This window comes from Solanum verrucosum, unplaced genomic scaffold, assembly GCF_900185275.1.
Source record: "Solanum verrucosum unplaced genomic scaffold, falcon-dt-bn FXZP01000040.1, whole genome shotgun sequence".
In the NCBI taxonomy this organism is placed as follows: Eukaryota; Viridiplantae; Streptophyta; class Magnoliopsida; order Solanales; family Solanaceae; genus Solanum; species Solanum verrucosum.
In genome coordinates this window covers 1,994,998-2,012,035 of record NW_026020323.1, presented here as the reverse complement: position 1 = coordinate 2,012,035, position 17,038 = coordinate 1,994,998, and the positions used below count along the sequence as shown (strand labels likewise).

The 17,038-nt window shown below is 36.7% G+C and overlaps 1 protein-coding gene and 1 pseudogene across 1 annotated transcript; both read left to right on the top strand.

The window, feature by feature from the left end:
* Positions 1-320: 320 nt before the first annotated feature.
* Positions 321-15,584, top strand: LOC125835455 (UDP-glycosyltransferase 71K1-like; annotated as a pseudogene).
* LOC125835541 (UDP-glycosyltransferase 71K1-like) lies at positions 14,677-15,515 on the top strand. Its single transcript, XM_049514664.1, is given in 3 exon segments — positions 14,677-14,768; positions 14,868-15,156; positions 15,159-15,515. Coding segments are annotated over 3 exon segments (738 nt in total).
* Positions 15,585-17,038: the final 1,454 nt, after the last annotated feature.

The window sequence follows — 17,038 nt, the reverse complement described above, 5'->3', positions numbered from 1 at the left end:
CAAAGAGTTATCATTCATTCTCTCTTTAATTTCTCTTTCTAGTTTCTTCCATTCCATAACAAAGATAACGACAACCTGTCATAATGGCCTAACGGCTATTTAAAGATAATGGCTACTGCGGCAAATGAATATTGTGCTCCAACCAAATCTTATAATATAATCATCAATTCATCATATCTTATAACGTGTGCTCCAACCAAATCTTATAATATGATCAAAATTTGATTATATCTTATAAACCACCCCTATAAAAGACATAACAAATCCATTTTTATAGCATCCAACATTTTCATCTTGTGATTAATTAGGTAGTTCCAAAGATGAGCAAATTTGAGCTAGTATTTGTACCTACCACATCCATCGGTCACCTTGTTTCGATATGCAAATTTGCAGAGCAGTTGGTTAACAGAGATGAAAGGCTATATGTAACAATTCTCATTATAAGGCCACCCCCACCATAGGATGCCTGCATAGATGCCTACATCAAGCGAAGTTTCACCTCTGCCTCTGCCTCTGCTCCTGAGGGGAGTCGAATAAGATATGTCACACTTGCTCAAGTCGAACCGCCATCTTCAGAAGAACTATCCAAGTCTTTTGAGAACTACATCTCTCTTTTGATAACAAATTATCGACCCATAGTCAAGGAAGCAATTGTAAGCAAACCATGGCCTGATTCGAACCCCAAAAATATTGGACTTGTCATTGATATGTTTTGCACTTCAACGATTGATGTATCAAATGAACTTGACATACCTGTCCGTTTGGAATGATCAAGTTGGGAGAGAATTTAACCCATCTGATGGCGATTTAAATATAACAGTCTATGCCCATGCAGTACCTTCAAAAGTCTTGCCTAAGTTTGCATTCGTCAAGGAAGGTTACGACTCTATTCCGCAACCATGGTGTCAGGTTCAAAGAAACCAAAGGAATTCTCATCAACACAATTCGAAAGTCACGCTGTCAAAAACTTAGTATCTGATCCTAAATTACCTCCAATTTACACAGTAGGATTTCTTCTTGATGGTAAAGGGGATTGAAGAAATCATGAAATGGCTAGACCAACAGCCACATTCCTCTGTTCTTTTTCTGTGCTTTGGAAGCGCGGGTAGTTTTGAGCCACCACAACTTATCGAGATGGCAACTGGAGTTGGACGAAGTGGTGTTAGGTTCTTGTGGTCAATACATCGACCTGTGGACGCTGAAACTACAAAATTAGAAGAGATATTGCCGGAAGAGTTCTTGGGAAGGACAAAAAACAGAGGAATAGTATATGAATGGGCACCCCAAGTCAATATCTTGGCTCACAAAGCCACTAGAGCATTCATATCTCATTGTGGATGGAATTCGACCATAGAGAGTCTATGGCATGGAGTTCCAATTGTGACATGGCCCCTTTATGCAGAACAACGCATGAATGCATTTCAATTGGTGAGAGATCTTGAGGTGGCAGTGGAGCTGGCATTGGATTACAGGATGCACGATAACGATCACTATGACATTGTAAAGGCAGAAGAGATGGAGAAAGCTATAAGATGCATAATGAACAATGAAATCCCCCGAGGAAGAGAGTCAAGGACATGGGAGAGATTTCCAAGAAGGCATTGATGGAAGGTGGATCTTCTTTCATTTCTCTAGGACGATTCGTTGTAACTATTCTTGATTCTTGTAATTGAGATGAGAAATTTCTTACATTATGTACTCTTTATGGTAGTGGAGTTTTGTTTCATATCAGTATGCGACTGAATCAAATAATGTTTCTAAGGTGTGACCGCGGGAGTGTATTTGTTGGTGTGTATGTATCATAAATTAAAGTTAAAAAATTATTGTATTTTGAGTTTTGATGATTTAACACGCAGAAGGACCTGATCGACAAAGTTTTTGACCTACAGGACAAGTCAACTGTGTGCAACTGTAAAGCTGCAGTTTTTGCAGTGGTTGGTGGGCGCTGCAGCAGAGGCTCTGTGTCACGCCCCGAGCCTACACCCTGGGCAGGACTGACACTCGAGAACCATTGTTGGCCCCAAACGAACCCTTGTCCTGACTTACTTACTCTGCGGAAGACTTACTCATGATATAAATACTTTAAAAACTAAATTGAATTGCTCAATAGAAAACTTAGAATGTATTAAAATAACATTCACTGGCCAAAGTGGCAACTCAAGTCTCAACCATCAAAACAGGGAATAGAAAGACTCAAAGAACTAACATCACTAACTGTCTATGAAGCATCTAAATAACTGAGATGGACGTCGGGACAAGACCCACGACATCCTAAAGAACTAAACATACTGAAAGCAAAAAAAAAGGGGATCCTCCGGAAGCAAGGAGGCTCACCAACAAAATCTGAAGCTCAACTAGAATCAACGATGCGCTAGCTGCTGATCCTGGTTACATGTATCTTCATCATTAAAAGATGCGGGCCAAATGTCATCAGTATATTGAATGTACGAGTATGCGAGGGGAATTTTAAAACAAGACATAAGCTTGAAAGGAACTGAAAGACCAAACCTGGTCTTAACTCAACTGAACTGAACTCATTTCAATATAAAACAATAATATAAATGCAATATAAAGAAAAACTTTTAAATCATGGATACCAACTCTGTGTATTTAGAAATACAATAATACTCTGTGTGTATGCAAATGTACAATATAAACTCTGAAATGTATATAAAAATACAAAATAATGTTATGGGAGTTTCTCTAACTGACAACCATTAGATAAGAGCTATTGTGATGATACAACGTTTTGCCTCACGCTGCCATGGCCGTCTCATACCTTGCCGAGGGTATAGAACTTGACTACTAAGTGGATCCACCAGTCTATGCTTAAAAGCACTAAGGAATCATCTAAAAAGTATGACCCTTTTCTACCCATGGTGGCTACATGGTTTATGGGGGCTGGGAGTTGTCTGAACTCTCTCCCATATCGGTGCTCAATACTACTCCCAAAATATAATACTAGCTCTTATGTTTAAAAACATACTTCTTTCTGTGGTTTGAGATAATTGCTCAAAACTTAGCTCAAAGGCTCCTCTTGGAGATCAAAGTTTCCTCTCATACTTAATTGTGAAAGCATTTACTCTTTTCTGAAAACTAGTTCAAAGGCTCTTTGGAAATCTCAGTTTCCTTTCTTATTTAAATGTGAAAACATTTTAAACTCTTTGGGAATACATAGTCCCCATATACTCTTTGAAGAAATGAACTTCAATCTTTACTCTTTACTCAACTCAAAACTCAAGTCTTAAAATAAAGTTGAAATGTTTGTAAAAGACTTTTGGAAGACACTAAGAACTTCTCTTGACTTGATTCTTTAACTTCTCTTGCCTTGACTCTTAACTTTCCTTGAATTGAATTATGGATTCAGGTTCATGATCTCATGGTATTGATGATTTCATGTTGTTTAGACGTACCTTAGAGTGTAGGAATCAACTAGCAAACATAGGTATGTTTCAAGGAAACTCATATGGAAAGAAGTGGGAAGAAGTAGAAGACCTGGCGTCCCTGGCGCTCTGAGTGGCGCGGGGCGCCAGACCCAAAACTTTAGAACTGAAGTTCGGGCGCGCTGGCTGGCACTGCGCCCCAGGGTCAAAACTTCAGAGAATTTTGTGGGGCGCTTTGAGTGGCGCAGCGCCCCACCCCTCTGCCCAGGTGTTTGACGATTTTTCTTGCTTGTTTTTCAACTCTAAACCCTCTAAGCTCAATTGGGTCTTTCCCCAAACACTTAGATTTGACTACATAATCAAAATATGCAAGAATCTACTCAAAACGACACCTAATTTTCATGAATCAAAATCAAGAACTCCTCAATAACTCTAACAATCAAGAACCCAATAGAACTTCAAACAAATCCATCAAGAATTCAATTTCTAAACCTTCAAGAATCTAAATTCGCTGAAATAAATCATGATTGGCGCGTGGGTGAACTAACTCAACGCTATATGATCTCACATACCTCGTAGGGATCACCCCTTGATGAAATCCACAAGCAATTCTTCAAGAACTTGGTGATTCCTTGCTCCTTCTCCTCTTTTCTCCTCTTTTTTTCTCTACTCTCAAAACCCTAACTTGTTTTGATAAAGCGTAAACTGAATCCAATCAGTTTAGACCCCAACTTAATTACCAAAAACGAAATTAATTAATTGGGTAGCGAAAAGACCATAATACCCTTCAAAAATCCGGTTTTGACTTTCCTTTTCTAGACAGCCCAACTTCAAATGGGTATATCTCCCTCATACGAACTCAAAACTGATCAAACTCGGTGGTGTTGGAAATTTAATTCAAATATATTTCATAAGGCATCTTGTAGCACACTTAAGTCATCCTGATCTAGGAGTTATGGTCGTTTGAAGGTGACCAAAAATTCATACTTCACTTAACTTTGTCAAACTTTCCAAAAATTTTCATTCTTTCCAAAAATGACTCTTTCTAATTCTAACTCTTTCTAGTTGCGGGGTGTTACACTCTGAAAGTAGTAGAGTTTTGTTTCATATCAATATGTGACTGAATCAAATAAGAGTTGTTTCTAAGCTGTGAGTGTATTTGTTGGTGTTTATACCATAAATTAAAGTAAAAATTTTGTATTTTGAGTTTTGATGATTTAACAAACTATAGCACAGAAGGACGTGGCCCAGTTTTCAACCTACAGGACAAGTTAACTGTATGCAACTATAAAACTGCAATTTCTTTTTTGGTTGTTGGGCATTGCATCAGAGCGTTGAAATGACACTCGCCCTCGACTAATGGTATGATACTAGGTTTTGTGTCTCTTATAAAATAAAAAAACATCTTGACAAGATCAAAGCATAGTTTTGACGATCAAGATTATTCACAAAAGCAAAAGCCATTTCAAAGAAAAACTTTACTTATACTCAAGACCTAATCATGTTTTGAAATGTCTTTAATTGTATTTTGAGTTTAGTGTCTTGTGCTCTTATATGTATAACTATTCCTATGTTACAAATGACAGTAGATAATTTCTTCTCTTGTTGTTTAAATTTTAGTGTGTGGTTAGAGTTAGCCGGGGTGTATTGTTGAAGTCTATATCAGCTAGAATTATTTGATATAGTGGGAAATAGAGCTACTTCTCTGTGTCTTGTAATAGAGGTGTTACAAGGTGTGCAAGATTAAAACTTTAATCCATCATAAGTACTCAAATTTGTATTTAAGTTTTGCTTGAAGATAGTGCAGCCTTGAGAAATTCTATGAGACAAGTCGTAGATTTTTCCTCCCTTGAGCAAGGGGTTTCCACATAAACATACTGTGTTCTTTACCTTTCGTTGTTATCTTCAATATCTTTGTTCACTGATTTTGTCAAGGAACATGATCTCTTGACTCGTGGTGGACCCATACAAGCCAATAATTTGTATCACGACTCATACAAACCAATTATTGAAATTGAAGTGAGTACTCTCATACAGTTAACCCCTAGAGAGGATCATGTTTAGATGGCCGGTCTACCAAATTTAGAAGAAGGTCATTCAACCACCAAACCCTCTCGCTTCAACGGATAATACTATGGGTGGTGGAAGACTCATATGCATGACTTCATAATGGTGGGGGATAGTTTGTGGGACATCATCTTAGATGAACCACATGTGACCATGAAGGAAGTCAAGAAATGAGAGACTACCAGATTGGTTCCAAAGGCGCAAAGGGAGTACAATGAAGTCGATTGTAAAAAGATCGAATAAAGATACAAAACAAAGAAGTTGCTTGTCTGTAGAATAGATTCTGATGAGTACAATCGAATCTCGGTGTGTAAATCCGCTAAATAGATCTTGGAAAGTTTGATGACAGATAAAAAAGGAACGAGTCAAGTCAATGAATTCAAAGTGGACATGCTTACAACTCGGTACGAAAACTTCACAATGAAGGAAGGTGAAACTATTTGAGAAATGTCATATGCTTGATATAGACTTGTGTGCTTCATGTCTGCTTCAAATCTCAAAATTTTACGTCTTACCTCATACAAGGCATTATTTAGAAATAACCACCTCTTTAACTTGGCCTTGAACTGGTCCAACGTGTTAATTGTGGACAGAGCCCCCATGTTCAACCCTTATTTTTACCTCTCTCAATATTAAACAATTTTTGTTTCCACCATAGCATGGTAGTCTTTGACAAGTACATCACTTTGGTGTTGATCTTGGCCTCATCGTCCCTTACATTTCCATGTCAGAAATAGATCTCCAAGTTCCAAAGAAAGTTCTATACTTCTTGTACATCACGAATCCCTTTAAACCCAAGTGGTTTGAGAGCCTCTATTTTAGCCTCCCTCATCACAACGACATTTCTAGCGATCTTTATCAAGCCAACATCGACCTATCCCTCGAGCGCTTATATCTTTTCCTTCATGGCATCGATAGTGCTTAATGGCTCTATGAGCTGACACTTTAATGCAGTGATGGTCTGTCACGCCCCGAGCCTACACCCTGGGCGGGACCGGCACTTGGAGACCATTACTGGCCCCAAGCGAACCCTTGGCCTGGCTTTCTTAACTCAGCGGAAACCTACTCAACAGAATAACTCAATGCTATGCAGAGGCATAAACAACTTAAATGATACATATCTGGCCAAAAAGGCAACTCGAGTCTCAAAATAGAATACTTACATATATACATAGATAAGAGACTCAAAACTAACTGACTGACTGTCTATGAAGCCTCTAAAATACTTAGATGGATGTTGGGACAGACCCCACAACACCCTAATAAACAAAACTAAGAGAACAAAATAACTGAGCCCTTTGGAAGCAAGGAGGCTCACCACTGACTCTAGAGTGCTCAACTGGATCAACGGCGTGCAGGATGCTGATCCTGGGTACCTGCGTCTGCATCATAAAACGATGCAGGCCAACTGGCATCAGTACATGGAATGTACGAGTATGCGAGCTGGACCGCTAAAAACAACTTAAGCTTGAAAAGGGAACAAGAGATCACTTACCTTGACTCTGAACGACTCATATACATAACTGGACTCAAAGTAAAGCAATAAGACACGAGCCACACATATAAAGCTTGTAAAAGAATGTAAACAACTTAGATCGTTAAGGATAAAATGACAACAAACTCCACTTTTCTTTTATAAACATAAAACAGCTTTTGTGGGAGGTTCTTTAACCGACAACCACCACTACGAGCCTTAGTGATGATACAACGTTTTACCTCACGTTGCCAAAGGACCATCCTATACCTTGCCATCGATATAGGACCTTACTTTTGCTTAGTGGATCCACTAGCCTAATCTTGCGTGATCATCTAAAAAGAATGATACGACAAGTCCCATGTTGGCGCATGGTTCTTAGGGAGAGTTGAGTTAATATGAACTCGTGTCCCCCAATTCGGTGCTCAATACTACTCCCAAAATTACTTTGGCTCATGCTTTTAAAATAACTTCTTTCTTTGATTGAGATAATTACTCAAAACTTTAGCCCAAAGGCTCCTTTGGGGAAAGAAAACATGATTCCCTTTTTATTCAAATATAATAGCATTTACGACCTCCTTTGGGAATACTTAGTTCCCTAATAACTTTTTTTTTTTTTTTTGAAGAGAATTCAACTTTAAACTCATGACTTAGCTTGAAACTAAGACTCTTACTCGACTTGAAACTTCACTTGACTTGGAACTATCTTTCCTTGAATTGGAATTATGAATTCAAGGTGTTCGATCACATGTTATGGAAGGATTCTTGAACGCTTAGACGCACTTTGGAACGTCGAAAACAACTATAAAACATAGGTAAATTACTTTGAAACATGTATGAGAAAGTGAGAAAAGAAGAGGGGAAACTTGGCTGAGACTTCAGATTTCTGGTGACACAGATGGGACTTACGGTCGCCATCGACGGACCGTAGATGGACTTACGGTCCGTATTGCAGGTCCGTAGATTGCGTCAGAGATTTTCCCCAGAATTTCATTTAAGAAAAAGGCTAAGTGTTGGCCTACGGTCATGACTTACGGTTCGTAGGTCAGGTCACGGACCGTCGGTCGCGACCGTAGATCGACGCCCCATAACCCCAACTTCTGTCCCAATCGACGGTTGACCAGTACTGACCGTTGATCTATCTACGGTCCGTAGGTCAGTCCCGTAGATGGGGATCGACAGCCCAGAAACTTCTGCAAATCGATGGTGGATCAACCTCTAAAGGGTCATAGCTCTTAGAATCATAATCCCCTCAACATACAATAGGTTTCAACTTAAATATACGACCCAATCATGTCTCACAACGTACAATAAATTCAACAACACCACCAACAACCTCAACAACAACTAACAACTAACAACTTCAACACTTCAATAACAAACTCCCAATCTTTTCTCAAAGCAAGGAATAAACTTGAGGTGTGTGGGGGAAAGGATCAACCCACACGGAAAAACTCACATACCTTGATAGGGATCACCCCCGACGAATTTCCACAATGGTCTTGACAAATATCCTATTTCTTCTCTTCTTCTTCTTCTCTTCTTCAATCACAAGAACCCTAACTCTTTCTCTTACCAAAAATGGGACAAAAATGATCCAAAGATCATCCTAATACAACAATATGAGCTCAAAAGAATTGGCTAGGGAAAAGACTAAAATGCCCTTAATGATTCCCGGACGGATCTCCTTGACAACTGCCCAACTTTCGAAGGTCATAACTCCCTCATACGAACTCGGAATCGAGCAAACTCGGCGGCGTTGGAAAGGTCGTTCCACGAACTTTGCAACCATAACTGGAATTCCACCTAACTCATCCTGAGATAGAATTTATGGCTGTTCAAAGTTGGCCAAAATTTCCAAAACTTTAAATTCTTTCCAAAAAATGAAAATTTCCAATTCTAAGCCTCTTCAATTATTTCATATTGCCGGATGTTACATGGTCTGCCTCGTGTCTATATCAGTCTGAATACGCCCATCCAAATCATTTTGGATGCTTTTGATCTCTTCAAGAGTATTTCCCTCAAGAACGCTAAATGTGCCTTCTACCTTCTCCAAGCATTGGCCAAATTATATCTCGACTACGTCCATCTCTGCATTAACCATTGTAACCCACTCTCTACCAAGCAAGATGTCCTTAGGAAGGACCTTTACATTATCCTTGCTCGCCTCAGTGGTAGAAGATTCTTGGGATATAAGACCTTTGTTTAACTCAACCTCGGGCGACGCTTCCTAGTTCTTGTTGGCGACATTCTTTTTTTTTATGGCCCTTCTTTTCAATGGCATCCTGGGTGACGCTGGCTTGGGTGTTAGCAGAGTTGATTTCTCTGTCTTCTACTGAGCACACACGCGACACTTGACAACTTGCTCACGTTCTTGCACCACTTGCTCACGATTTTCTATGCCAAGTGAGTCTAAGACACTAGAAATCACTAAGATAATGGTAGAGAGAACACAAGAGAATTGCTAGGAAGATTTGTGTTGTAGAGAACTTAGATTGATTTTGCTTGATGATTTTACAAATGGACGCCCCTCTATTTATACTACTCACTTATGGGATAATATGTAAATAATAATTCTTAAACAAGTTTATACATATTTACAAGTACACTTTTCTAGAATACTCTACACAACTAGAATATTCCAAGGATCTTCCATATATATCCATGATATTCGAAGGTCTTTCAAGAGAATTCCCCACATATCTCTAGAACCTTCCACTATGAACTAGTCTTCTACTATGTAAGTCTTCCACATAGACAATTTTATGTCATGTGGCACCTATGTGGCATGATGACTTGGCGGGTAATCTTAGAAGCCTCTAAAAATTTTACAGCCACTAACTAGTGCGTATTTGAGAAATGATCAGGTGATTGTTTCTGTTGGAAAGAGTAATTCCCAGATTTAATTAAATAATTTCATGCAAATTAATTTTAGTTAAAAGAAAATGAATAAGTGGAAAATGAATTTTTTTTATCCAAAATGCTTATCAATCAAATCATTTTCTAAAGTTGAGTTGAGCCAAATGAGCGATGATAACGACGCGAGGGGAGATTCTCTTGTCAACTTTTGAAGAGCTAAAAGAAGTGCTTATATATACTAGCACAAAAGTTCTCATCTTTATTACCAATGAGGGAGAAATGAACGTTCTTCAAAATTTATTTTTCCTTCATTTTCAATTCATATTACACCTTATCATTTAAGGATTAATCTTTAAAGAAACCCAAAAATCCCCCAGATAAATGAAAAATGGCTATATTATATAAATATGCATGAAAAAATTATGTAGTGATATAATACATAAATGTGCAATTTAATTTGGTCTCATTTCATATTTTATGCCCTTCAACTTTGGGTGTGCACCAGTAGACACTTAAACTTGTACAAAGTTGAATAAGTATGCACAAGAGTCTTATGCGGCATAATACACGTAGGATACCACGTAGGATGCAAATTTCCATGTAGGATGCCATGTAGGATGTGTATGTTTATTTTTTTATTTAACTTTATACAAGTTTAAATGTCTACTTGTACACACTCAAAGTTGGAGGACATCAATGTGAAATGAGGCCAAGTTAAATGACATATTTATGTATTATGCATGTAAATAAAGATTAATCGCATTTGGGTAAGTAGTTTTTTTTATAAAAATTTTCCATAGTAAACATCATGGGGTATACTTGGTCAACTGGTTAATTTGTTATCTTCGAACCGTCGAGCTTTAATGTTACCTCGACAACATATGTCACACAATTAACCTTAACTGTTCTTGGTTCTCTTCATTGTGTTCTATTCAATCACGAACACCGCTTGATGTCATGAGTGCATAGATAATTGACCTTACACTAACTCTCCTTGAGGCGACTTACACCTCACACTTATATATGTGATTTCTAAACGTGTAACCCATAGATACACTGTTTGATTATGTCATGATAAACTTAAAAATCATTAAAAAAAAATCCCAATACTTTACTATAACCCCCCAAAATTTCTAAGCTAAGGTCCAAACAATTCTTTATTTATATGTAAGGTCGCATCGAGTGATTCCTTAATTGATCTTATGTGTAAATGTTAACTCTTTAGGGTGGGAGTGCATTTGAATATGAATTAAGATCACAAAACCCCTAGAACAAAGTTGAGTTGAAAGCTTCCTTACCGTTTACTCTAAACAATCATATCTCTCGGTATAAAATAAATTAGGTGACCCATAACCTATAAAATTGAAGGTTTATGAGTCTTCTTTCTAGTGCCACCAAGTTTGCCTCATTTTGAGTTCAGAGTAAAAGGTTATGACCATTTTACCAGAGACTAATGCAACAGAGTTTCCTGAGTCAGTTCCTACGAATCATTTCTACTGACCATAAAAATTTCTACGACCCGTACTGTCAACTTGTAGAAAACTTCAAGAAGTCAAAAATTGGGTCCCATTCCTACGGATCCATCTATAGGTCGTGCAAACTTATACGGATCGTAGTTTGGACTCGTATTATAAACCTTTGAACTTTAAAATTCAATATGAATTCTACAGATTGGATCTATGGTTCTAGAAACTTTTATGGTTCATAGTTTGGAGCCGTAGAATGAAATTTTGGAGCCTTAAGGTATAATCTGAATTTCACAGATGGGATCTACAGTCCATAGAATAAATCATGAACTGTAGATGGACACGTATAGGTTTTCGTCAGCTTTTAAGAGGGCTAGTACAAACTTTTCCCACCTCTTCTAAGTCTAAACCATGATGTTTTTATACATAGTTAACATTTCAAACAATTTTAATCAATCTTTTTGTGTTCATTAATGCTTTCAAGTCATAGAGCAAGGATCCAAGAGGGTAAAACTAGAGTATTCAAGAGTTCTTCCAGTTTCGCCAAAAACTTTATTCTTCCAGGTATGTAAGGCTATCATAGTGATGGACTAAGTTTTTTCTCACGCCCTACATCTATCTAAATTCAGTAAAAGAGTAATCTATGGTTTTATCTCGAATTTTAAGTATTCTTGAGACGAGTAGTATCGTTGAGTTCGAAGTTCTTGATTTCTGAGTATTGAGTTTTCTATATTATTATTGAGATCCTTGAGTTGATTTGTTCATGCCTATATTTCAGCATGAACCCTATTTTGAGTTATAATTTTTTAGATCTTTCAAATCAAACATTGTTGTCTTAAACTAATTTTCTGATAAAGCAAAGATGAGTTTTGAGAAAGAGTTTTAACATGATTTTAGTAAGAGTATAAGGGAACTAAGTATTTCCAAATGTATCACTTTTTACATTGAGAAAAGAGAAATTTTGATTTTTAAATGAGTTAATGAGTTCAGAGATATCAGAGCAATTACATCTTTTAAGAGGATATTTTGATCAATTACCTCAAATTACCAAATATATGTTTAATTTATACATTTGAGCATGAGTATATATATTTATTGGCACTAGTATTGAACACCGATACGAAGATGTGTTCAGATAACTCACATTCCTCATAAACTATGTAGTCAACATAGTAAATGATCATACTTTTTAGACGTCTCCCTATTACTTTTGAGCAAAACTTTAGTGGATCCACTTAGTTGAGATATTCTATATATCGACAAGGTATATGACAGTTCTGAAAGCGCGGGCGAGACGCTGTATCATCACGTTGCACATAGTGATGATTTTCGGTTAGAAAATCTCTCAAATAGAGTTAAAAGTGTATTTTTATCATATCACTTAAAATGTTGAGTTCAGAGATGAATAAGTACTTTGTAAAGTTTAAATGATTTCACTCCTTTATTTCTTTACATTCGGTTGGTATATATTTATATCTACTGCAGTCCTTTCATTTAGTCATTTCGCTTCGACTATATTACATACTCGTACATTCAATCTACTGATGTCATGTGTCCTGCATCTTTTTATGATGCAGATACATGTGTTCAGAATCATTGCTTTGTTGAGATCACTTTGCACTTCCCATTTGAGAATTTTGGTGAGTCCTCCTTGCATTTTAGAGGGCCCTATTTTCATTTAAGTATTCACTTTTTGGCTTTAAGGGTCTTGTTCTTTCTTTAAAGTGTTTTGCGAATATTATATTATGCGTAATTGAGTATTTGAGACAAATGAGTTATATTTTCTTTTTAAAGCTTTTAATTTGCTTGAGTCAAATCTTCCGCTAAGTAGTCAACCAGACTGAGGGTTTGCGTGGAAGCCAATAATGATTTTTGAATGTCGGCCACGTTCAGGATGTAGGCTCGGAGCATAACATTTACCTTATTCGTGAACATTGTCTTATCATAAGACTTGATTTAGTTTAGGCGTGATAATGTTGAACTGTTATTCATAATTTTTTTTGATACCTTGAACCTACATTTTAGGATCTCCCGTCAATTAGGTATAGATATCATTATGATGACTTCTTCTCGATCATAATCTCATTCTGTTTGATAATTTATCAACCACCTCTCTAGTTAGGCCTTTTCTAAATGAATCCGACACATTTTTTTTTACTTTCCAAATCAATAAGAAAACTGAATCTGGCAGAAGTACTTTCTCTATTCACTTTTTCTTGTTCAGTATTTCAAATATAGTTTTTTACTGTTAGTTGCTACTATTAACATATCAAGAAAAGACGATTGTCTTTTTCATGTTTTACCCTCCATATTAATTATTTAAGTTTCAAATTATTTAATAAAATCTAAGACTATACATCAATTACTGTGAATGTTGCGGAGAAATATTTATATTAATTATTATTCTAAAGGTACGTGCAAAGTTCAAAGTGTGCAAGTCAAAGTGAACAAAAGATTTGCCAACTTTCTTCAATTACTTCTCAATGCATGTGTTTCTAAAAGACATAATATATAAATATGCCCTTTAGCTTGGCCTCAACTCACATTTTTGTCTTCTAATTTCGGGTGTGCATAAGTAAACCCTTAAGCTTTTATAAAATTGAACAAATAGACACACATATCCTGCATTATATCTTACATGATAATTTGAGTCCTTTGTGGTGTCCTACGTGTACTATTCCACATAGGACTCGTGTGTATACTTGTTCAACTTTATATTAGTTTAAGTGTCTACTTGTGCACATCAAAAGTAGGAGAACATAAATGTGAATAGAGATAAGTTAAATGATACATTTACGTAGTATGCCTTTCTAAAATGTGATTCTGATTTCCGAAGCTCCCTAATTAAGCTGTGTGTCCAACTTCTGTCCAGTCACTAACCAATTTTGCTGAAAATCAACTATGAATAATTTTCATTAGTTGAAAAATCAAAATATTACCTATTGACATTTTTAACCTTCACCTAATATTGCTTGGTAAGTAGTGTAATCATGTTGAGTGAATCGGAAACAAAAGGGAAACGACAAATTATGCAGGCACCCTTACCCATTCCATAAGAGAACAGAGAATATTTTGGTGTTCTCGTATATTAAAATTAGACAAACAAATTGAAACGGAAAGAGAAATATCTAATAATCCTACTCGATGTGTACTCCAATTAACATCGAAAAAGGCTGAACCACCAGTCCACTACAAAAATATCACACTTCCATTCTTAATCTTATAGCATCAAACATTTCATCTTCTGATTAATTAATTAGGTAGTTCAAAGATAAGCAAATTTGAACTGATATTTGTACCTACCCCATTCATCGGTCACCTTGTTTCGTTTTGCAAGTTTGCAGAGAAGTTAGTTGATAGAAATGAAAGGCTATATGTAACAATTTTCATTATAAGACCAACATGGGATTCCAGAATAGATGCATACATGGAGCGAAGCTCCTCTGCTCCAGAGGGCAGTCGAATTAGATATATCACACTTGCTAAAATCGAACTGCCATCTTCAGAAGAACTAGCAAAGTCTGTTGAGAACTACATTTCTCTTTTGATAGCAAACTATCGACCCATGGTTAAAGATGCAATTATCATGAAATGGTAAAGGGAATTCAAAGTCTGAAGTGAAGATGAAGAATTCATGAAATGGCTAGACCAGCAGCCACCTTCCTCTGTTCTTTTTCTGTGCTTTGGAAGTGCGGGTATTTTTGAGCCATCACAGCTTATCGAGATGGCAATTGGACTGGAACAAAGTGGAGTTAGGTTCTTGTGGTCAATACGTCTGCCTGTGGATGCTGAAACTACAAAATTAGAGGAGATATTGCCGGAAGGGTTCTTGGAGAGGACAAAAAACAGAGGAATAGTATGTGGATGGGCACCCCAAGTCGATATCTTGGCTCACAAAGCCACTTTTGAGCATTCATTTTTCATTGTGGATGGAATTCGACCCTAGAGAGTCTATGGCATGGAGTACCAATTGTGACATGTCCCATTTATGCAGAACAACACATTAATGCATTTCAATTGGTGAGAGATATTGAGGTGGCAGTGGAGATGACATTGAATTATAGGATGCACCATATTGATCATCGCGAAATTTTGAAGGCAGAGGAGATGGAGAAAGCTATAACATGCATAATGGACAGTGAAAATCCCACAAGGAAAAAGGTCAAAGACATGGGAGAGATTTTCAGGATGGCGTTGATGGAGGGTGGATCTTCTTACATTTCTCTAGGACGATTCAGTGAAACTATTCTTGATTACTGTAATTGAGATGTAGCAGAGTTTTGTTTCATAATCAGTATGCCACTGAATCAAATAAGAGTTGTTTCTAAGGTGTGAGTGTATTTATTGGTGTATACTACAAATTAGAGTAAATAATAGTTAAAAAAAGAGAGACAAAAATGAATAAATTTAAACAAAAAAAAAGAAGAAGACAAAAATGAATAAATAAATATTTAGGTTGAGGCGTGAAAAATTCACTCTTTAAGGGAATTCAAGTCTACTGTGTATAATCTACACTGATCCAACAGTATTTCTGTTGACATGTACTCTTCAGGATACACACACTCAATAACGTCATACAACTTAAACAACTTCGGATTAGTTGAAGATAACAAAACTCCACCATTAGAAAAACTTTCTTCAATATAAAATTACTCTTTTTAAAACGGTGAATTAGTTGAAGACTTAAAATAATTTCTTTGTCTCAAATCTCTCTTTCACTACACTAACCTTACCACTACAATATTTCTCCACAATTCTCATCTTTATTGCATACTCTTCACATTGGAAAAAACACCATTATTTTTAGCTGAGAAATTCTTTGTTATTATATTGAATAGAAAGAATGTGCAATAGTAAATTAGATAAATAAGTGACCTAGAGGTTACACAAGTGTAACACCTCGAAAGTGCCTAGCTCAGAATCAGACATGATAGTGCAGAAAAATGTGAAGTCTGCAAAATTTGTGTTTCACGGGCACCATTCACAGATCGTAGAAGAAAGTACGAGTCGTAGATGAGTCTCATAGATAAGGCTTTAGAGATAAATATTTTGGTTTGGATTTTACAAGTCATAAACTTTTCTACGGTTCGTGGACTTGGTCATAGATAAGACTTCCGAAAGTTGGAATTTGGGACTTGAATAGGACGAATAGGTTTACGAGTCCTACAATGTTTCACAGATCGTGGAAAGGCCTCATAGACCAAAGTACTCAGAATTCAGATCTTTCCTAACTTCTACGGACGATCAGGACGGGTCATAGAAAGTTTTACGTACCGTAGACTGGTCCGTTCAAGTTGACTCCAGAAACCTAGAAATTTCCCTGTCTTCTACAAATCATTTCACGGTTTGTGGACAGTTCTACAGTCCGTAGATGGCCTCCGACAGATTTTAATAGGGATTATTTGATTTTTTTCCACTCTTTTAATTTTTGTACTATGTCGTTTGACCTATTCTAAGTGGGTTTAAGTGATGCTTAAAAACCCTAACCCCTCATTCCTAATAATTCTCCCAAATCAAAGTTTCTTCTCTCAAGGCAAGAAGAAGGGATCAAAGCTTCAAGCCTCTGTCACGACTTAGGTCTACACCCCAGTCAAGACACAATACTTGGAATTACAAGTGATCCCAAGCTAATCTTTGACACAACATATTTAAGCATTTCATATGAAAACTGAAGCGGAAGCTATAAACAAAAGCATAACTGAAATAAAGTTCAAGAATAAGTCTATTACAAGTAAATACTAAAGTTTGAAAGCCTCTAAACTATATAAAATGATTTATCGGGACTGTTG